This window comes from Notolabrus celidotus, chromosome 20 (assembly GCF_009762535.1).
Source record: "Notolabrus celidotus isolate fNotCel1 chromosome 20, fNotCel1.pri, whole genome shotgun sequence".
Lineage (NCBI taxonomy): Eukaryota > Metazoa > Chordata > Actinopteri > Labriformes > Labridae > Notolabrus > Notolabrus celidotus.
Genome location: NC_048291.1, coordinates 10157654 through 10179600, shown reverse-complemented (window position 1 = coordinate 10179600; position 21947 = coordinate 10157654). Strand labels below are relative to the sequence as shown.

Below are 21947 nucleotides of genomic sequence, written 5' to 3'. Positions count from 1 at the left end.
AGTCAAATTTAAACATAAGTCAAGAAAAGTTTTATTATCAAAGAGCACATCTTGATTACTTAAATGGTATTTACAGTACAAAAATGCAAAAGAAGAGCTTCAGATTCTTTTGTTCATGCTTCCACGGTTCCCTCTTTGACGATAGCCATCGCAAGGTTCCTGGCCAGAGCGAGTCTCAGGAGCTCCACTTTTGTCACCTCTATGTCTTCATCCTGAAACAAAGAACACAAATCAGAACTGAAAAAAAGTTACTGTGTGCTCAGGGAGGTGATGTGGTAAACTCCAGGTAGAAGCCAGGTGCTCTTGAAGAATAACGCGAAAACAAAGCAGAACTGTTTTGATCTCTATAGCTGCATTTCAACTTAAAAATATTTTTAAAAGTTCCCTAGTCCCGTATTGGCTGTAGCAGTTTTTAGACTAGCTCTCTGGAAAATGTCTCAAACTTCAGGAAGTGTGCCTCCAAAATTTTCCTGAGCAGTGTTCACATGTGATAGAGAGTACTCGTCTACTGAGATGCACCTCTCTTGAGATGTTACATAAAGGTTTCAAAGTAGAGTACAAAAAAATATGTGTCTTTTTCTTAAAGAACACATTGAGATATTAAAAAAACATGTATAAATAGCATGAACTGGCAGCCTCTGCTATCAATTCATGCCGTGATAGCATTTTTAACAGCAGCCAAACTCAAGAGAACACCGGTTGCAAGACATAAACATCATCAACCCTCTCTATAGAAGGTATTGGGGGTTTCTCTGTATGAATCCTGTACTTTTGAAAACACTGCAGCTTTAAGACAGACAGTCTGCATGAGTTTACATTGTTTGCAAATTTACAAGAACTGAATCATAACATTGCATTTATCAAGAGAAGTAGCTCCTGTGGTGGAAACGCATCTGCTGTCTCTAACAAAGCAGCAGACTCTTGAGTCACTCTTGCAGACTCCTCTGATATGATGCATACCTGCGTGGGTCTGTCTGTGCCCCCAGCTGTGGTGCTCAGAGAGGAGGTGAGCTCCTCTAAACAAAACATCAGCTCGTAGGTTTGTTCTGCCGAGAAGATCACCTGTAATAGTTTTGAAAAAAAATGCAGCTTTTGATTAAAACAGTCAGCAGTTAAAGTTTGCACCATGACCACACTAGACACCGACTGATGGTGCAGTAGTAGAATATGACTGACATGAGGCCTAAATCATACTTTCGGAAATGTAACAAAAGAATGCACAAAAAAAAGTTGGGATTAGTAAATGGAACTGATCATCATGACTAGACTCTTTTTATAATCCAGTGACTGAACTGAAGTAAAAAGAAGAATGCAAAAAACTATCTTACACTATAGGATACAGTAAGACATGAATAAACACAAATTTAAGGATAAATGAGTGAATTTTTAAAAAGGGAGCAACAAAAAAAGATCAATTATGCCAATAAAACCCATCACACTGATGATCTGACTTCTGAGTAAGGGATAAAGTATGGTTAGCAGGGGGTTTTGGGAAACAGAATCCAAACAGGGTAAGACACCCTGAAAGGGGTAGGACTAGGATTGCTGGACAGGATGCCAATTTAGCATGCTAACCAAAACTAGTGTTTACTTATGATGATGAGATTTGTCTCTTCACTGATCCTCAGAAAATGAAAATCTGCTCTGCTTATAATCTTAATTATGAATATTAGCTTATTTTCTTAATATTCCATGACACTAAGACGCATATTTTCCAGCTCTAGGAAACTGAATCTAACATTTTCCACTGTTTTATGACATCAAGTAGATTATAAATCAAGAGAATAGGCAGATATATTCAGAATAAAATTGACTGTTAGCTTAGCTTTTGATTGAGCAATAAAACTGTATTAAAGACGATTCATTGTTATAGGAATATAAAAATAATCCAAATCAAAGCAGGGAAAGAAATTTTAAATGTTGTTTCAGTTAGATTAATTGGATATATTGATGGAACTGATCGGTATTTTGTTAATTTGATGGTTTACTTCATTGTAGGAATTCCCCTGTAAAGTAAACTTCTCAGTGACTCACCTCCTTCTGCTCCAGCAGAGGCAGGGCGTCGGTCAGCAGAGTCATCCAGAAGCTTCGGGGGGCGATCTTTGCCGTCATGAGAGAGAGGAGCAGCTTGGCAGCCTCACCGAAGCTCTTCTCTCCGTACAGCTTGTGAAACTCGCGGTACTTCCCTAGAAATGAGAGAGAGCTCAGATTTCACACTGCAACACCGGCACATGATAATACTTTCAGAGAAAGACCTGGAATTTATACAACGTAGATTCTGAAGAGCTCTTAAATAAAAATACAGATGCTTGTAATGAGATGTATGATGTATACAACTGATGTCTTTGTGTGTGAACTAAAGATGTGTTGCTTCATCTGTCTTCAATTATATCTTCCAGTGAAAACATGCCGTCACATGCTGTTGCATTAAGCAGCACACAGCTTTATTTATATCTCAGTGCGTGCGTGCACGCACACACACACACACACACACACACACACACACATGTCTGTTTGTGAGGCTGAGGCTCATGTGGTGGTCTAATAGAGACTTTAAGGGACGCAATCCAGGCGACACACTGCCCTGACTTAATGTTCCCTGACTTAATGTTCCCTCACTTGTATGTGAATTCACTTTGTGAGAGCACAAGAGTGGCTGAGTAACAAGCCTAGCAGCGATACTAATCAAGGCTGCATGGTACTGGAAGAAGTTGATTAAGTGTATTTTGCAATAATGAAAAAAAAAAAATTACAGGAGGATGTGTGTTCATACCTAGGAATGTAAGCCTGTCGCTGAGCAGCATTGCCGGCCCCAAGTTGTCTATCAGATCCAGGTCTGAGAAGGTCCCTTTGGCACAGTAATCCTGTAAGAACCTAACACACACACACACACACACACACAAGTTGGTACATTTTCTAACTAGGAGATCAGGTAAATGTAGGGATGTAACGATATCTCGCAAATTGGTAAAAAAAAATTGATACAAATAAGGGTGGATTAAAATCGATTCAACATAATTTGTATCCGGGTATAATTTTGAAAAAGTATAAGGCGCTATCTGCATTATACAGTGTTTCCCATACCATTATACTGGGGGGGGCGGGGCACCCCCCCAACAGCGCCCCTGCCCCCTTGGAATTTCCGCTAATTTGATTTTCTATATAGCGCCAGATCACAGTAGAAGTAATGCAGATATTCGAATCTACATCCCTAATTTAAAGAGATTTACCTTATTTGTTTTAATATTAAATACTTTCATTTGGGAATCATTCACTTTCCATTTCTCTATAATTGTTCTGAAATTTTCCCGCAAGGTATTTTTGTGCTGTCATTTAGTTTTTTAGCAAGGTGCTGAAAAAAAAATGTGCAGTGGTTTCATTTGAGTTACAACACACCTTAAAAACTAAAAAGGATGACTTGAAGGAAATACAAGAGAAAATATATATATTGCAACAGTCCATATCTAAGAATTGAAATAAAATAATGTTTTTTTTAAATTTTGAGATCAATCCAGTTCTCTTGAAAATATACAGAGAATCGTGAGTGAATCGTATCGTGAACCAAGTGAGTGTATCGTTACATCCCTAGTTAAATGAAATGTATTCAGGAAAACAAACAGTCTAATGATCTTGATTTGAGTGTTTGGTTTTGTTTTTGATCCTATGATGTCAGCTCTTCCCGTCATTGTGAAGCAGAATTCAGTGTTCAGTTTAAGTGTTTCATTTTTCACATTCTAGGGGGGTTTAGTGTTAGGGAACATGAGCTGAGTTTAGACCTTAGTGGGACTCATTTGTTTCAAAGAACAAATGCATTGTAAGGAGAACTCACCTCTCTGAAATGAGGGTAGCAAAAGCAGCATCTTTGGCCCTGATGCTCCAAGAGAGAGCCGAGCCCAGTCTGTTGTTCCTCAGAGCGCGCATAGCCATGATCTTACAGATACTCCGTACTACACAAGGACGAACAATTTAAAGTTAAAGTTCTCTTCATAGTCATGTAGGGAAGGGGAACACAAGAAAACAGGAGAGAGTGTCGAAAAGAAAGTTGTACCTTGTTCTGACATCTGCCTCTGCTCACAGATCCTGAGCACCTTCAGGGCTTTGCGCTCTGTGTCTAAAGGGACGCGCTCGATCTGCAGCTCCAGATAGACGCGGCCGAACTCTGGGCAGTGGTCGAAGTAGTCCACAGCCAGCTGCCACAGACTTCACACACACAGATAAACATTCTATAAGATTAGGGATTCGTAGCAGTCCTATAAGCCTAATTTGCATCTTAAATCTTCATCTATAAAGGCTCCAGAAGTTTAAATACCCTAATGTGTGCCTTCAATTAAACAAAGAATTCAAAACGACTGATGATCATACCTGTGATGAGTGAAGAGACCAGAAGCATATTCTAAGAGGAGAAACTCTCTCAGGTTTGAGCCAAAACTGAAAGCACACACACAACAACGACATGTTAATTTGAGACGAATAATGAGTGATGAGTCATATAATCCTCAGATTAAAAATGCAAAAAAGCTAAATGAAGTCCTTACTGTAGATTATGAGACTGGAGGAGTTTGCAATGATCCAACAGATCTGTCAAATGGGCCACAAACCACCAGTTGTTTAGAGCAATGCTGAGGAGACACACAGCGGAGAAAGAAGGCATAAGGTGTGAGAAGAGCTGTAGCCTGCGGTCAGAAGCTTTTTTTAGCTTGTGCATTCTGTATGTATGAAGTTAGAGGTGTTACCTGCAGTCCTTGATGACCTGATGGATGTCAAACTCAAAAGCAGCCAGTAAGATGCTGTCCAAGGGCTCTGGGACACTCTGGTCCAGAAACATGGTCATGCAAGACTACAACGAGAACAAACAAACAAATGTGTTACAGAATCTGTATCAGAATCACAATCTGAGTGATGCAGCAGATTTTAATCTAGTGTACCTGTGCATAAAAGTGTAACTCAATGGGTTTGACTGTAGGGTGGCAGAAGAGCAGCCTGGTGACCAGGAAGTGGTACCAGGTGCTCAGGAGTCCTTTGTGCTCCAGCAGAGTGTCTTCATCCCCCGCGAGGATCTGAAATGAGGAGAGTCGGATTCAAACTTAACACTGACACAGTAAAATAAATATGATTACATCATGAAGGAAAATGTTTGCAAGTCTTTGGACAACTTATACCAACAGTACATTACGATGAATGTAAACAGAAGTAAACAGATCACTAAGGCTACTGGGGATAAAGGGTCACCGACCTTACAGATGAGCTCCAAGTTTGGGTTGCTGGCAAACGAGTTATCCTGCAGGCAGCGGTCCACCTCCTCATGCCAGTGTCTCCACTTCACATCAAACTCTGTGAGCGTCTGGGTTCCACCGGGCTGAGGGATTATCATAGCAAGTTAATTTTGTTCATTTGGCTGATATCTGATCAGACTTCAGCACATTTACTAACACAAATACATCCTATGTACAAGCCAAATGCACTATGTTTTCATGTTTTCTGTGAATAAAGAGAAGTTATACACACTCATTTTTTGGCCAAATGGTGCCTATGGCTATTTATTGATTTATTGATTGATTTATTGATTTATGTAGTTATGTATTTATTATTTTCAGAGCACCGCATTCAGACAGACATCAACAGTTGTACATCGTTTTCAATCATCATGACATAATGTTTTCAACCATTTCACACAGTCTACCAGTGTCCATATCTCTCCCTCTTTTCAACGTCTATCTCCAATGCAGTGCAATCAAAGTTGTGTTGAACACTATAACAGTATCTGTGCAACAAAATCAAATTAAACTAAGTTATTGGTCGTTTCCTTGAACGTTTGTTGAAACTACTGTATAAACTGCAACAGGAGGAGCTGTTTTTCATTGCTTTATTTGTCATGTGGTCACATGAGGTTGATTTCTGAACAAATTTGGATGGAAAAAATCCTTCTATATCACAAGCCTGCACCGATAAGCCAAGTACTCTTCGTGCACTTTCTACTTGGAAAAAATGTCCATCTATCTTTGTTTCTTTCCAAGTGCCATCACAACACTAAACACCCACAAACAGCCGACATAAACAATCCCCTCCAATATTTATTACTGTGTAATAACATTCATGTCAAGTGCAATACCAAAACTGTTCATATAATGTGCAATATCCTAAAACAAAAAAACACTTCTCCTGACCTGACTGTATATATTTGGCATTTGGTTTATATTATTCTATATTTTTTATTGTCTTTTATACATATTTTCTACCTGTTTTTATTTTATTTGTATTTATCTCATGCACCTTCAGGAGCAGCGCTTCTGATTTCATTGCACACCTGACGATGACAAATAAAGGCTATTCTATATAAGAGGTTTAACTGAAGCTACTATATAAGATGAACCATTGAAAGATGGTCTTACATTGTAGAAAGGCATCCTGCTGAGTAAATTGTCCATCAGCTTGAACATGTTCCTGGCAGCAGGCTGTAGAGTGGCCCGCTTCGCCAGCATCTGCCTGGCCTCCTCCAACCTGCCCTGCAGCACGTAACTGAGCACCTGCACAGCACAAACACAAAGCATGTTCTGTCTGACATTTCAAACTGTGCACTATGTCAGCCAAATTAATAAAGAGATAAATGAGGGCCATCTGCTCCTAATGTGATTTTACTTAAAGTCAGGGTGAGCTTTTACAGCTTCAGAAATAAAGGTGTGCAGCACCCACCACATTCCAGTAGTCACCGTGCTCAGCAGGGCTCTCGCTCTGCAGCACTTCTCTGGCTTTCTCATCCACGTCAGCCTTGTGTAACCTCACCCAGTCCAGGAGGTGGAGCAGCAGGGACCCCGCTGAGGACACAGACGCACACACACAGAGATCACTTACATGTTTGTATGGCTGCTTTTACACAGAATCATAGTAAAATGATAAACAATTCAAACCTGGAGCAGCATCAATGAACAGCACTTCACACAGATTCCAGATCAGCTCAATTGCCAACAGAATGGACACCTGTAACACCAAAACAGAGACTCAGGTTAGGAGACTGATCATGAGGAAAAAAATCACTTCCTTTCTTTGTCTACTTTCCACTTGCAGAAGTGTTGTTTCTAAATGTTGTGGCAGGGACAAACGTACTGTAGAAGTACATACCTGGTTTCCATATTGTGTCGCCACATCTGCAACTTTAGTTGAAACTGCACACAAGAGAGACATGTGAGTTTGATTATTCCCTGAATAATCAAACTGGATAATCAAATTTCAAAATCATAGACCAAATTATTACCTGCAGCTTGCTGGAGCTCCTCCATACAGGCCCGTATCACAGATCTATAGTTTTTACTGATGCTGACAAATCTAAGGAGTGAGAAAGAGAAAATTCCTGTTGTTTGACCATTGATGCAAGTGTTTCAACTACGTTTAGTAACACAGGTTTATCTTACAAGCAAGTATTTTAGTGACATGAATAGGTTTCAGTCAGGTGGTCTTACTGGGGTTTTTTGTTCTTGCTTGGGAGGTCCTTTTTAATTGTCTGCAGACCAACAAAGATGTGATGTGACTCGTTGAAGAGCTTGCGTAGAATGGGGGAATAAATGTCCTCGTCTTTCCTGACCTCGTGGATGAAGGAGCTGCCTGATCCTGTAACTCCTGATGACACAGACAAAGTTACATAAAATAAATGAAAGGTGGGAAAACGGAGACTTGTTTGAATAACCGCACAATGAAATGTAAAAGCTGCACATACCTGATGAAGTGTAAAGGGTCTCATAGGCAAGGATATCACCAGGGCCCCATGCAAATCCCAAGTGCTTTCCATCACTGGCTTCAGGGATGTTCTGCATATACAGTAAAAAAAAAAAAATCAAAGTGGAGATGTGACATTCGCGAAAGAGTCGGTCTTTTGAACGGCTCTTTTAAGTGAATGATGAAAACCGATGATCTCACTGTCGAAGCATGGGGATATGGCACCATCTTATGGAATGTTTACAATGCCAAATGAAATTATAATCAATATTTCAGTATATATATATATATATATATATATATATATATATATATATATATATATATATATATATATAGGTGGGATGTGTAAGTTTGAATTATTCTGATCCAACTCTTATCTTATAACTGCTACCAGGAATTGTTTCCATGATAAAAACGAGTTGCCCCTGGTTGACTTCTAAAAAACAAATAAATATAACAATGAGCCAAAGAGCAAGTCTTTTGAACGGTTCTTTCAAAGAACCGGTTCCCTTCAAAGAGCCATAAATCCCATCTCTATATCAAAGTCATTAAATAGCAACTCCTAGTTTGTTTTTTGTTTTTTTCCAAGTACAATCTATTCAGCAGCCAAGTTAAATTTCAAACTTCTTACTGACTTAATTTGCCTCAATTCTCAAACACTACGAAAATGATCCAACACTGTGAAATGAATGGCTCTGTTCTTCCTTCTTTGACAGTTTTGACATGAAAAAGCACATATTTCCTCTGTTATACTCTTTGTGCTCAGGACTCAGGACTGACTGTGTTCCTTATATTATTAAACTCAGCTGTATTAGTCACACTATAAACCCACGCTATATTTGTGCGCTGTAGTTAGCATGCTAGCATTTCTAAACTTCAGCTTGAAAAAGGGAAAAACTTCACTCTAGCGGGAACTTACAGTGACTGCCGGCTCAACGTCAACCCCCTCCATCAGGGAAAAAATACGCTGGACACCCCAAAATGATAAATGTCAAACTATTCAGCTTACAGAGAGAACACGACATGAACTACAGGTGTGATGCGTTTACGCGCCTCACTCATTCAAGCCCTTACGTCGCATGTGTGATGACGTCACTGAAAAGCTGCCCTTCCTTCTGCCTGTTTTTCCATTCGCCGTGTTAGGCTGTGATTATTGAAGTGGGTTTTGTCACGAAATGCAGACAGAATAAAAGGAATAATCGATAACTACTAACATAAATAGAGACAACTCTCAAAGCCCGGTGAACCACGTTGGTGTAGAAGAAAAAATGTCCTGTTATCACTGCAGAAACAAACCTTGTTTTTACTCATGTAAGTCAAGCAGTAGTATTATTAGTAGTTTTATTTGACTAATGTGAATATGGATTATTTGTATTCGTACAAGTTTTGATTTTTTAAAACCATTTCTAGTGCATCATCACCAGATAGCAAAACAAGATGGCCACTGGGATATATGTGGTTACAGAATAGGAAAAGGGATTGAAATACCAAATATGCAGTTACATTATATACTGTTGTTTCTTGAGGATTAGTTGACCCTGACACATTGATGATGGGCCATAGGAGTAGTGAGGAGGTTCATATTGAATAGCTACATTTACAAACATAATAACAAAAGGTAAGACATCATTGTGCGCGTGCATGTGATTCTGGATGTCTCTTTCACGCGCATTGAAACTCTCCCGCCCATCGCCAGACCGCGCATCCACCCATGTGACTGCTTGTGGTCATTCACAGTGAGGTACTGTGGACGCGCACAGACTCGTGGCCGCGCACGTTCGGTTCGAATAATTTAACCGGGAACGCGTACGTGCGCGCACTCGTATTCTTTGTGTGGCAGTAGAGAACCGCCAAAAGAGTGACCATGGCTGATGAAAAACCAAAGGTGAGTGTTTCTACACCGTATCAATACACCAATTTATTTACCTGTTTTTTAAGACAGCAGCGCATAGCAAAAACGGGACATTTTCAGGGGTCTGTTTTATATTGTTTAAGTTCAGAGCTCAATTTAACTCCTGGCTATACCTACTTTGATAGACCGGAAGGTTTGTGAACGCGCATCCACTGGCGCGCAGGTCGCTTTCTGCTTGATCACACACAGCTGGTGTCATCCTCAATGCATGCTTCACTTTGTTATCAGTGTCGGTGTAGGAGGGTTTGGCTTAAATTTAGCTGTGTCTGCAAGGGAGAAAAAGTCTGTGCTCTCAGCAGGATTTCATTTGTATCTTGTGAACCTGTGCTTACATGTCGCCGTGTCCAACTTTGTCAACACGGTGACAGAATGTAAACAAAGGGAAAATGCGCCAGAGGGAAGATTTTTAAGTTTTGATAAATCTTTAAAAGTAGCCAGCAACATATACCTGAACTGCTGTTGGGATTTGGTTCTTTGCTCTTCATTTCGTACCACACCTGGATTCTACAAACCTGTCAAACAGACAATATTTAGATCTATAGCTGTTCAATTATGCAATGTAATTAATGCAATGAACCTAATGATTTATGTAGTAAAACAATATGACATCATCTTTGGCATAGAAACTAGAGATGGGATTTATGGCTCCTTGGAGGGAACCAGATCTTGAGGAACTGTTCCTTTCATAGAAGTGTTCAAAAAGACTGGCTCTTTCGCTCAGTAGTTATAAGATAAAATTTGGATCAGAATAATTCGAATTAACACATTCCACCAATATATATATATACTCGATTGGTGGGAATTATTCTGAAATATTGATTATAATTTCATTTAGCATTTTACAATATCCATAAGATGGTGCCATATCCCCATGCTTTGACAGTGAGATCACTATTTTGAATTTTCCCTCACCCAAAACACTTTTTGGCACTATAAAAACTACACAGGTTACAGACAACTTCCATTCAAAACAACTTTACTGTAACATTTTCCACACAAGAACATTTTAACAAAACAGAAAAAATATAAAAATTATAAATAAGAATACATCTATATGTATATAAAAATATAAATACAACTAGAATAAAAATGAGGACATTATAAAAATGTAAATGCAAAATCGTACTACCCCACCCGGTGTTTCTACACCTGAACTACTTTACAAACAGGAGCTCAGCTCCTTGACTCGAATCCATATCAAAACAATGTAAACAATAACAAAGTGTAGTCAATAAGTGGGAAGTAAAGACTCATGGGGCACGTGAAGGCAGCGTGGGCAATCTGCATTTAAAAAAGTATATAGAATAAAGAAGAATTAAGGTATCATTATGACATATTACCCTGTTGACTGATATTGACCATTGGCCAATAATCTGGCATTCATTGACTACAGAAGCTGTCATATGGCTTAGCATCAATTTAAAGATGGCAAGCTACAAGTCATTTTAAGTCTCCTGTAACCTTCTTTTGTTTTGGGAAACAGAATAAAAGACAAAATGTTTTTTTTTTACCTGAACATAACACAAGAGGTTAGCTGGCTTTTGAAGGAGTTCATTTCAAAGAAGGACAAAAAAAGAATATTTTTCATGTGGATTTGCTCTTACTTAGATATATTGCATTACGGCCTGGTTGACTTTAAGGACAATCATTGTAGAAAAAATTGGAAGTAGGATCAGGCACCTATTTACTTATTATTTTTACCTTTTGAATCTGTATCAGCCCTGATTTTGTCAATCCATACATCCCTAGATTAAACAAATCAAACTTTATTAAATTACTTAGTGATAAATTGATTCTTCATATCAAAAGTAACCCCCTGTATTAAGACATGTAGACCAATAAGGCTATACGTTCGTTTATAACAAAATATGTTGTTAGAAACAAATAGTATATTTTCCTAAAAAATACTCCTCAAAACACACATTCCCACAGAGGATGCCATATTCTGCATAACAAAAGCACACAGGGTGTATGATGTAAATTAGTTTCTCTCAAGAGTTAGTTTATCCCGCCTTAAAGCAAGACAAATGTCCTCTACAGTGCCACACTGCACTGCTCTTGGTTATACTTTGCGTAAGAGTTGCACTTCCGAAAGATGAGTGGCCGTGTTCTCTGCACTTCTCTCCTGATGCATTGAGTTCATTCCGTTGTCCAGAGCTGCTAAAATAGCTCTCAGGTGCTGCTGGTTTTAAGTGAAGGCTACACTCAAATACTGTGCCAGTTTTCTCTCATAAGGAGTCTAATGTCCATAGGATAGTGAGTAAAGACAGCTCTGTAAAGCATGAAAGACGGGAGATGCTGGATGCTCTCCAACAAGGATGTAAAGAAACGGCTCCCACAGCTTCTACCTCTGGAGGGGAACCAGAACAAAATCAATATTTTTCATCTAATCAAAGATGTTATTTATATCTTATCATGTATTCAAGACATATTATCAACCCTTTGGAAACTGCATTGATGAGAGGTGCTAGTGTTCATCCTCCAGCACCCAGGTGTATGAACTCTGTTCTATCCTGATGTGTATACCATCTTGCTCCTCTACTTTCTTTAATGACAAACTGGATGTGTAGTTCATCCATTAAGAAGTCAGTTAATACTCCAGCTCTGGTTTCCTCAGTGTCTTTTATTAACTGTTTTTTTTTCTTCTTACTTTATCTCACAGGAGGGAGTGAAGACGGAAAACAACGAACACATAAACCTGAAGGTAGCGGGTCAGGATGGATCCGTCGTGCAGTTCAAGATCAAAAGACACACGCCGCTCATCAAACTCATGAAAGCCTACTGCGAGAGACAGGTGGGTTTAGCATAATGTCTGCACACAAAAGACATCACATGCTTATTAGGGGAAGTCTCAAAGAGGTTACAGGTTTATTCCCCCAGACAAGTGGTTCCCAAACGGCAAGGCTTCAAAATCAATCATCAAGCCGGTACCCTTTTCCTTTATTACTGAGCTGATAAAATGTAAATGCAACTACTTAAAGAATACTAAATCTTGAATGGAACTAGCTGTCTCTAAATTAGCCTCTGACAGAGCTGTAGTTTTTAGAAGACATCGTGCTCTTGTGCTTTTAAATGATTCTGGCGTGAACACGTCTAGCATTCACTGTAATCATCCACTCTGTTATAACATTTTAGGAACAATATGGTTGGGAAACAACACCTGCAGATCCTCTTCTAAATGGTTAACAAACCTGCCGTCTTTCATCTGGCCTTAGTGCATACATACATGCCAATGCAACTGCATACAAAAAAAATGGCACCCTTCCATTGAAACGTCTGCAGAAGTCACATTTGCTCTCTTTGTCTCTCGGGCACAACACATCTGCTAAATCTCTTGTCCTTCAGTCCACCACAACCATAAATTAAGTACTTTGGAGGCCTTGAAGAACTACAGGCTTTTATTTTAGCAAGGACCTCTGGTTTCTGCCTTATGAGTTTGTTGCACAGTGCAAAAACTCAAAATCTTACCAAGTGAAATTGTCTCATTTTTAGTCAAAATGTCACTTAATTTAAGATAAATTTACTTAAGTAACATTTGAGCAAGATAGAGGGACTTTTTTTTTAAGACAATGCATCTTAAATGTCTTGTTAAGTGAAACAATCTTGAAATGATCTGGTTTTGAGTTGTAGTTTAGAAGAAACAAGGTTTATTTTACATTTCATACATTTTTCAAGCTGAGATCTTATTTGTAGAAGACGGATAATCTTGATTTAAGACAAACACTTTACTTGATTTAAGTAAATGCATTTTACTGGAGAATATCAGAAAACAGCTCCATTGATGACAGAAAGAAAGAAAGAAAGAAAGAAAGAAAGAAAGAAAGAAAGAAAGAAAAGTTGTTTTTTTAAAGGGCGGGTTACTTTTCAGGCACTGTTTCTTCGAAATCAGTTAAAAATATACGCCTTCAAACTACATGCACACAATGAAACACCTACTTTTGAGCATAGGTGCCTTATTCCAAAAAACAACATGACTAAATATTAGTATATTCAGCTCACTATGAGAAGACATTATATCTCAAAATGCTCAAATTAAACTTTATCACCTTATTTCAAGTACAAGATGGTTTTAAACCTAGAGAAGTGCTGCTATAATACAACTCAAATTAAGGTGAATATATCTCAAATGAAGAAGTTGACATGAAATGTATTAGTGCAAACATTTACTTTTGAGTGAAAAAATACTAATTGTTAGCATTCCTGGCTTATTCTGAGACACTAAGCTTTAAAATACTGGTAATTTTAAGATCACAGTTTTCTAAATATTACGTCTTATTTTAAGAAATCTTACCAGGCAATTTTTCACTTGTTCTATTGGCAGATTGTTTTGCTTAGTTCAGGGTAAAAGTAGTTTTTTAGTACGTTTTTTTCCCTTGTTTTTGGAGGGGCATTTTGTCCAGTACAGAGTAGCTACAAAACTACATCACTAACAGCAACAGCAGCATCCAAAAGTATGAGTGCAGAGGTTGCATTTTACACAGTTTTGCCTGACTGGATATGCAGTTTTATTTATAACAGTCAGAGTTTATGGAGGAAGAAATGCAGTGACGCAAAGCCGAGCCGCTGGAGCTCATGCACAATGCATTCTGGTACATGTAGGCTCTAACAGCACAGCTCTGCTAGGCTTACTTTTTGGATTCATTTGACTACATTTCCATCCACCCCACTTGGACGTCCACTCTTACTATGGAAAAATTCCCTGTTAGTGTCCAAGCAAGCAGCATGCACAATACTTGACCTGACACTCCTCCCTGATTGTGATGCAGCCATTTTGAAAGCTATTAATCACAGCCGAGCCTTTCCTGCAGAGACGTGTTTAAATGTTAGCCATTGAAACCCTTTGAAAGTGGAATATCTTTGCTTAGCAGAGACACAGAACGTCTAGATATTTGCCACTTTTCTCAACTTTTCCAGTTGCAAAGTCAGTTCCAAGGCTTAGAAGCAGAGCCGGCCCTAACCATCTTGGTGTCCCCGGCAGGATTTCAACTAGTGCCCCTTGTACTGTAACCAACTCCACCAACAATCACATCACATATACACTTAAAGAAAACTGACATCCAGCGTTATGTTTTACAGGTTTCCTTATTTTAAAATGACCTCTAAAAGAACATTAATAAAATGGTAATAACACTGATATTTAGCAGGAAAAAATTATACAATTTCAAAATACATATAATGTAGTAGTAGAATGTATTCAGTCCTTATATAACACAATCATTTTCACAGTAGAGACACTTTCAACAAAGCAACAGTAATGTATCAAGTGATGACTGAAAAGGCAGAAGCATAATGCTTATTTAAGCCTACCCTATATTTTGTCTAATTAAGCTTCCAAAGTGTAAAGAAAACAAAAAGAAAACAAAAACAAATAAATAACCAACGCTTATAGCCTTCAAAAACTGCTTTTGAAACCTTTTTTTTTTTTTTTAAACCAAAAGTGAATCAGAAGTCTTTAAATGTATACTGGCATCAGTCCTCAATTTAACCCCAAATTGTATTACATAAAATAATATTATTTTTCCTATTATCTTCAAATCCCCCCCTTCCCTAATGGATGGCCGGTGCCCCTACCATTTGCCTATACTGCCTATGCCACAGGCCGGCCGTGATGTTGCATTTTCATCTCATGGAAATGAAGTAGGGACATGTTAACACTTGATTGAAGATGAAAAGGCTCTGATGAGAGTAATTTTCATTCCATGTACAGTCAGAAAAGTTGCCTGTTGTTACTTGTTATCTGAGGTTTCACTGTGTTGTAAATAATGCAAAGTAAATTCGAGCAAACAAATTATTATGACTGGGAAATGCAAATCTTGTGGTAGAAAAAGTGCTTTTCAGCTGTCAAAGACAAAGATATTTACTTGTCTAGTATGTAAGAGGAGTACAGTTCACATGTAACAGATGCATCACATGTAAGTCATCTAAAGACACCGCAGAAAGTCAAAAGTTCACAAATGAAATATAGGCCAGATGATGCTCATTAAAGAGTTATTCATCACGGTCACATTATCAGTCTTTTTCCCCTGAAAGAGTCATTGTTCATTCTTCATTGGCTATGATCCAGCTCTGCTTTATCCCTCTCCTCCCCCCCGCTGCAGTGCATTTAAAGCTACAGTTCGGATTTATATCTTATACATTGGCTGTATATTCATATGGACAGCACGCCCCCATTTCCGACCAATGTAAAAAGAAAAAGTGAAGCCAAAATACTGCCCAGAAGTGCACTGACGTATTGATAGGTGACATATTTAACCTTACGCTAATCAACGCAAACACTAAACTTACCGTTTAATGTCAAAGATAAGTGAAGTCCATCGCAGAACAGATTCTTATGTCGATTTGAAGCAAACCCTCACGGTTATGGAAAGTTCGATGACTCTTGTTTGAGTGCTTGTGACATTTTCTCAAAGCGGTAAATTCCGGTCTCAAACTATGAAGCCCATGTGGAAGTGTTACAAACTGCAGTTCATGGAGAATCCGCTTGAGGCTGGCTGCAGAAACACCGGAAACCACATACACACCAATTCAAAAAAGACGATATTTGCAGAATTAATAAACATGTTTACAGCCTGGTTCAAAAAAAGGCTTGGCTCTACGTAGCTGATTTCTCTATCGGCACACACTGTACGGGGGGGGTGAATTTAAAGAAGGTTAAGAAGATATTAAGATTACGAGTTTTTGCCCAAATAAGGACATGACTGACTTGACTCCCGGACGAGAACACATAGCTGTTTGCTAGGAGGTTCAAACTCCGCCCCTTTATGTCGCACTATGCCTGGTTGAGTTCTGCATTTCCAATATGGCTGTCGCCGACGATTGGCTTCAAAACAGTGCTCAGGAACAGACGGGTGACATCACAGATACTGCGTCCGTTATGTATACAGTCTATGGTTTTCTCTCACTGTTGCTACTCGGCTAAACCGGCAACGAAAGCTACAGGAGCCCGTATTTCTCAACAATCATGACATCACATCCCCTCTTTTTTTAGCATCAAATAACTAATAAGAACTAACCTTCCAAAAAATGTAACACTTGCTAATACATTTGCATGTTTCGCAGAGAGCATGTTTGAGAAAAATCAAGTTTGACCCTCGTTCCATCTGTAATGGAAGAGGCCGGCTTTACGACCAGCCAATCACCAGAGGGAGCTCTAAAAGTTCTGTCATCACTGCTGGCGAGCTGTTGTGCTGTCCATGTTTTTATACAGCCTTTGATCCTCTCTCATTTGCAGAAACACAACTTACATCTCCTACATCACCCACATGCCCTTATCTACTTCTCTGATTCCACATGTTAATCACAAATGACATCTCATCGTCTCCATCAGCAGTTCTGAGCTAAATCACTTCTGAAGTCGTCCTTCACTGGGCTTCTTTCTATAATAAGATGCAGGAATGCTGACTTATTCATTTGACGTATTCTAATGAGTTGACAATGGGATGAGTGCCAGCTCAGTTCTTCAAGCTGTTCTGCGAAAACAATCCTGATGTTTGACAACATCTCCTCTGCTCTGACGTATTTGTATCTACAGGAAAAAACAAGAATGGAAAGAAACAAAAGTTCTGACATTCCTCTGCATCTGAAAGTCAAATGAGCGCTGAACTCTCGGGGAGCAACGGAGCAGAGCGGGAAGAAACAGACGTGTTTTTCATGCAGCTCATTTTTAAAAGAACAGCAAGAAGCAGATGTTTTTCATTACTCCTTTTATTCCTGTTTCACTTCAGAGGACTGTAAATCAAGTTGTATTACTTTGACAAACTTCAGAAAGCATGCTTAAAGATGTACTGTCGTTACAATATTAGGAAATAAATATAATGTAACTACAACTAAAAAACAGCTTTTATTTCAAAGCACATTTCAGACAGACACAAAGGGCTTTACATTGCTTAGAAAATAGAGAGGATAAGCATTAGAGAAGTACATCAATGAGAGGTTAAAGTATTAATATAACATGATGAAACTGAGCAATAAAACCAGAATAAAATAACAATAGAGCATTACGGAAGAGGATAAGGGCCACTGGGGGAAAAAAAAATCAAGGTCAATTTAATTTTTTTTGTATTATTATTATTATGATAAATGAATTGGAATTCTAAGATTTAAGTCAAAATTCTGAGAAAAAAGTCAGAGTTCTGAGATTAAAGTCAGAATTCTAAGATTAAAGTCAGAATTCTAAGATTAAAGTCAGAATTCTGAGATTGAGATTAAAATCAGAATTCAGAGATTTAAGTCAGAATTCTGAGATTAAAGTCAGAATTCTGACTTTTTTCTCAGAATTCTGACTTTTCTCTCAGAATAATAATAATAACAAAAAATGTTGACCTTAATTTTTCTTTTTTCCAGTGGCCCTAATCCTCTTCCGTAGAGCATAGATAACAATATATGGAACAAACACAATATGAAATGGAGAAGGAAAAATGCAGTTACGGTGTGGAAACAACGTTCCCACACATCCTTGAAAAGTCCTACATCAGATTTTGAAGTTTTGACTTCTCATTTTACTTGTAGGAGGTCTTAAAATTTAGATGGGACATGTCTGAGAAAGGCCTTTAAATGTTATCAAATCTACTATGTCTAGATGGCATTAAATGAAATTATATTATTCATTTTTGCAAATGTACTTAATGTAGCACTGACCACAGCGTGTTATTTCCTCCCCAGTGGGAGAAAGAATGAGAATAAAATGAGAAAATTCAAGCTCAAGAAAATTTTGCCTCAATATGAAAAATAGAGGGAATGGTTAACAAGGGCAAACAACGATTATGAGGCAAGTTGCAAGAGATGCAGAATAAGCTTTTAAACTTGGGATATGTAGTTAGATATGCCACATCACGGTAAATTGCTTAGTTTGGATTTTTCTCTATTTGGGTTTTAAAAAGGTCTTAGATTTGATTCAGCTTTACAACTGTCAGGTGTACAAAAGAGTGCTGCAGTCTGACCTTATTAAAATGTTGGACCCTGTATCTCAGGTTTGATGGTGATAGTTCCTATTCCCTGTTTAGAGCATGGTCAGCATCAGAGATGATGTTAGCCAACCTTAGTATGTTTGTTGTGTCTCTGAAGTTCTCTGTTCGACCTACAACCTTTGAACAGATTTTTGTTTTCCTCCTCTTCATTTTGAAATGTGAAATCTGGAGTGTAAGGCTTGATTTAAATACAAAATGTAATGTTTTTGTCTCTCCAGGGACTTTCAATGAGGCAAATCAGGTTCAGATTTGATGGACAGCCAATAAATGAGACAGACACACCATCACAGGTGAGTACAAACAACTTCAGTTTCACTAAATGGGCTGAGTAGGGAGGTTAGAAATCCCCTTGCCCCCTGTGCTTCTAAAGAAGGCTCCGTTATATATCATGTGTTTACACCATCTCTCATTTTGGTGCATCTTTCTCTTATTAGCGAGGAATCCATATTCCCTGCATTCTTTGCATGCCCTCACCTTAAGAAGCTCCTACTGCTGCTTCTGATGTTTCTTTTTCTGCCCTGCAATCTTACACGCATGATTACAGTCTGCACTGAACCAAAAATCTTCCCCGTCTTTGAACAAGTCTTGATATGTGCAATTGGAGGGCAGAAAAGTGCTCACAGACTAAACAATGAAGAAGTCAAGTGTAGAGAAGATCTTCCCCCAGTGAGCAGTGTTCGTAGGAAAGTCTGTAGGATCAAATCAGTGTGAGGACGGAACATTTTCACTTTCGTTTACAAATCCCGAATAAAATGTGACTCACATTATTTAAAACAGTGCAAGTGTGCAAGTGCAGAGAAAACACCAATACATGCCTGTACTGGAGAATTATGCAGATACTCACTGATTACCATTCAAAAGGCGGCCCTAGTTTTTAACTACCTTTTAATCCAGCCCCTGAGACTCCCTCTGTTCCAAAACCTTCAAAAACTGCAGAGCTGAGCCCAGAAAAGAATCCCATATGTCAGTCAGTGCCGAGGCTAATTGGAAAACTGTGAGAGACCCCAACCAGCCGTATAACAACAATGCACTCCAAAAAATCAGAGTGAATTGTTCCAAAAACACATGCATGGAAAAAATGGAAAGAAGAAATAAAGGCCCTCATGCTTCATCTGTCCTTAAAAAAGATATCTCTCCTGCCAAAATGAAAACAGTGAAAATCACAACTAATTTCCGGCACAGTGAAACCAAACTGGAAATGTAAAAGAGGAAGAAACAAAAGTTCAGAGTTAAAATAATGAAGAACCTGTTGTAGATGAGTGACGGTTAAATCTGAAAGTAGCTCTTTTCATATTGAGAGTCCACAACCCCGCTGTAACCTTAGTCCTTCCATAATGGTCCCCACAAAGGTGGAACATTAGTTTTTGATTTCACATTGAATTACAGCAAGAGTTAACACAGCCGGAGCTTCACATGCCATGGACACACACTCAGACATGCACACACACAGAGTTATTCACCGCCTGCTCCGCCCTCTTAATGCCTCTTTTATTACCTCTGTACCGGCAAAGTGGCAGGGCGACTTGGTCCCACCCAAGTGGCAACCTCCGATCTAAAAATATGAGTCCAATGTGGAAGTGCTAAAAACTGCAGTTCATCGAGGATCCGCTTGAGGATGGCTCCGGAAGTAACGGAAACCACATACACACCAATTCAAAAAAGCCAATCTTTACAGCAGAAATAAACATGTTTACAGCCTGGTACAAAAGACGAGTGTAGTCTCGATAGCTCATCTCTCGATCGGCACACACTGTACGGGGAGGGAATTTTTTCCTAACGCAGCAATTTCGAAGATATTGAGATTACGAGTCTTCCAATGACAGCTGCCTGCGGGAACACTGTAGCTGTTGGCTAGGAGGCTCAAGGTCCACCGCTTTACGTCACATTCACTCGATAGCAGCAATATGGCTGCCACCGCCGATTTGCCTCAAAACAGCTCTTCAGAAACAGATGGGTGACGTCACGGATCCTACTTCCATATTTTATACAGTCTATGGTCCCACTATCACGCCTCTGTCACATTTATAATTATGATGAGACATCATAGGGGGCGTAAATATCGCGCCTTGAACTGGCGATATGAAAAGAGCTACAGAAATGTGTTTCCTTTGACTATGACAAAAAAAAAGAAATAAAAAACATTCACTTTTTATAATGTTAAAATTAGATTTTTTAGGTTATAAAGGGTTTAAAGGGCTCTTCAAATCAAAAGATCGGCAAGTAAAGGAGATGCCATAACAAGCACAAGCTGAGGGAATGTGAATGACATCTAAACACCCACATAAACTCAAAGTTACATCTACATAGATTGTTTTTATTGACTATTTTTCATATATTTCCATTTTTAATGTCGTGCTATGTCTTCTAAGTCCTCTCTCATCTGTCCTTTAACACTGTTTTGTATTGTTAAATACCATAAGAAAAATACACAAGCAAAGCCAGGCACAGTCTCAGGTTTATTAAATCTCACATCAAAACTGTTTTTTTTTTCTTTCCCAACAGTTGGAAATGGAAGATGAAGATACAATTGACGTGTTCCAGCAACAGACAGGAGGCCTGATTTAATCATCCACAATGCATCACAGTTTCCTCCTTCACACAGCAAACCTCCCCAGTCAGTCACTCTGCAGCTGCTTCTCTGCAACTTGTCCTGATGTCTCAACAGATTTTTAAGGCAGAAGAAGTTTCCATTTCTCTGCTCCACATAAATGCTGTATCATACTATCATTCTTGCCCTCTTTCTTCTTGTTATTTTTTTTTGGTCTTGTACATAAATGGCACCCAAAAATCACCATGCATTCAGGTTTTGTGTTTCCCGGCTGACTTGTGTTAAATATTGACTTTACTTCCCAATTTGAAGGTTTTTTTTCTAAGGTTGCAGAAAAAAAAGGAACAATGGTGGAGGGAGAATTTATAAAACTGACATCATTGAGCAAATAATGTTGGGCTAGGCTTGTTCAGTGTCCAACAAATCTCTTCTTCAAGTGTACTGTTTTGGGACTGGCTATCGTTTTGTGAGCGCTATACCCAGTTAGGGAATGGGGCTGGATGGTCATTTGTTTTCTTATCATTGAAAAGTTATTTGATTTTATACATTTTTATATAGTAATGGATGTGTAGGGAAATGTTTTGAGTAATGGTTTGACTAGGCCAAGCTTCAGATTTTGTGAAGCCTGACGAGATTCTCCAGTCAAATAAACATCTGTATTATCTATTGAGATGCCTGTTAAAATAAAGCTATTGTCTTTTTCCAAACTTCCACTAACTTTGTCTGGCTTTCTGGTGTGATGGTTTGATCTGCTTCATTATAACAAAAGCAAGAATCCAGATTGTAACCTAATTTTCACTGAGTCTGAAGG

General features: G+C 38.6%; 2 protein-coding genes across 3 annotated transcripts; one reads left to right on the top strand and one right to left on the bottom strand.

Moving 5' to 3' along the window:
* Nucleotides 1-7: 7 nt before the first annotated feature.
* Nucleotides 8-9675, bottom strand: nup85 (nucleoporin 85). 2 transcript variants are annotated; one of them, XM_034712214.1, is made up of 19 exons: nt 9637-9675; nt 7709-7799; nt 7455-7611; nt 7250-7320; nt 7117-7160; nt 6906-6975; nt 6691-6812; nt 6390-6524; nt 5234-5356; nt 4926-5057; nt 4734-4837; nt 4536-4619; nt 4363-4428; nt 4049-4200; nt 3830-3947; nt 2774-2874; nt 2035-2186; nt 961-1062; nt 8-212 (listed from the first exon to the last, which is right to left on the bottom strand). In XM_034712214.1, the coding sequence occupies exons 1-19, from the start codon at nt 9658-9660 to the stop codon at nt 114-116; spliced, it is 1947 nt and encodes a 648-aa protein (XP_034568105.1). In that variant the 5' UTR covers nt 9661-9675; the 3' UTR covers nt 8-113. The 2 variants fall into 2 exon arrangements, with proteins under 2 accessions (XP_034568105.1, XP_034568104.1); XM_034712213.1 differs by lacking the exon at nt 9637-9675 and adding an exon at nt 8630-8804.
* Nucleotides 8852-21853, top strand: LOC117832896 (small ubiquitin-related modifier 2). Its single transcript, XM_034712216.1, has 5 exons — nt 8852-9021; nt 9407-9595; nt 12285-12416; nt 18807-18878; nt 21091-21853. Exons 2-5 carry the CDS (start codon nt 9575-9577, stop codon nt 21151-21153), a joined length of 288 nt encoding a protein of 95 aa, XP_034568107.1. The 5' UTR covers nt 8852-9021; nt 9407-9574; the 3' UTR covers nt 21154-21853.
* Nucleotides 21854-21947: the final 94 nt, after the last annotated feature.

Excerpts from the sequence above, each read along its gene's own strand:
- nup85 (XM_034712213.1), bottom strand. The coding sequence starts at position 8,662 with ATGGAGGGGGTTGACGTTGAGCCGGCAGTCACT. Across the intron at positions 7,161-7,249 it reads GGAGCTCCAGCAAGCTGCAG|TTTCAACTAAAGTTGCAGAT; the intron begins GTAATAATTTGG and ends TCTTGTGTGCAG. Across the intron at positions 4,201-4,362 it reads GGTCTCTTCACTCATCACAG|TCTGTGGCAGCTGGCTGTGG; the intron begins GTATGATCATCA and ends GTGTGTGTGAAG.
- LOC117832896 (XM_034712216.1), top strand. The coding sequence starts at position 9,575 with ATGGCTGATGAAAAACCAAAG. Across the intron at positions 9,596-12,284 it reads TGGCTGATGAAAAACCAAAG|GAGGGAGTGAAGACGGAAAA; the intron begins GTGAGTGTTTCT and ends TTTATCTCACAG. Across the intron at positions 12,417-18,806 it reads AAGCCTACTGCGAGAGACAG|GGACTTTCAATGAGGCAAAT; the intron begins GTGGGTTTAGCA and ends TTGTCTCTCCAG.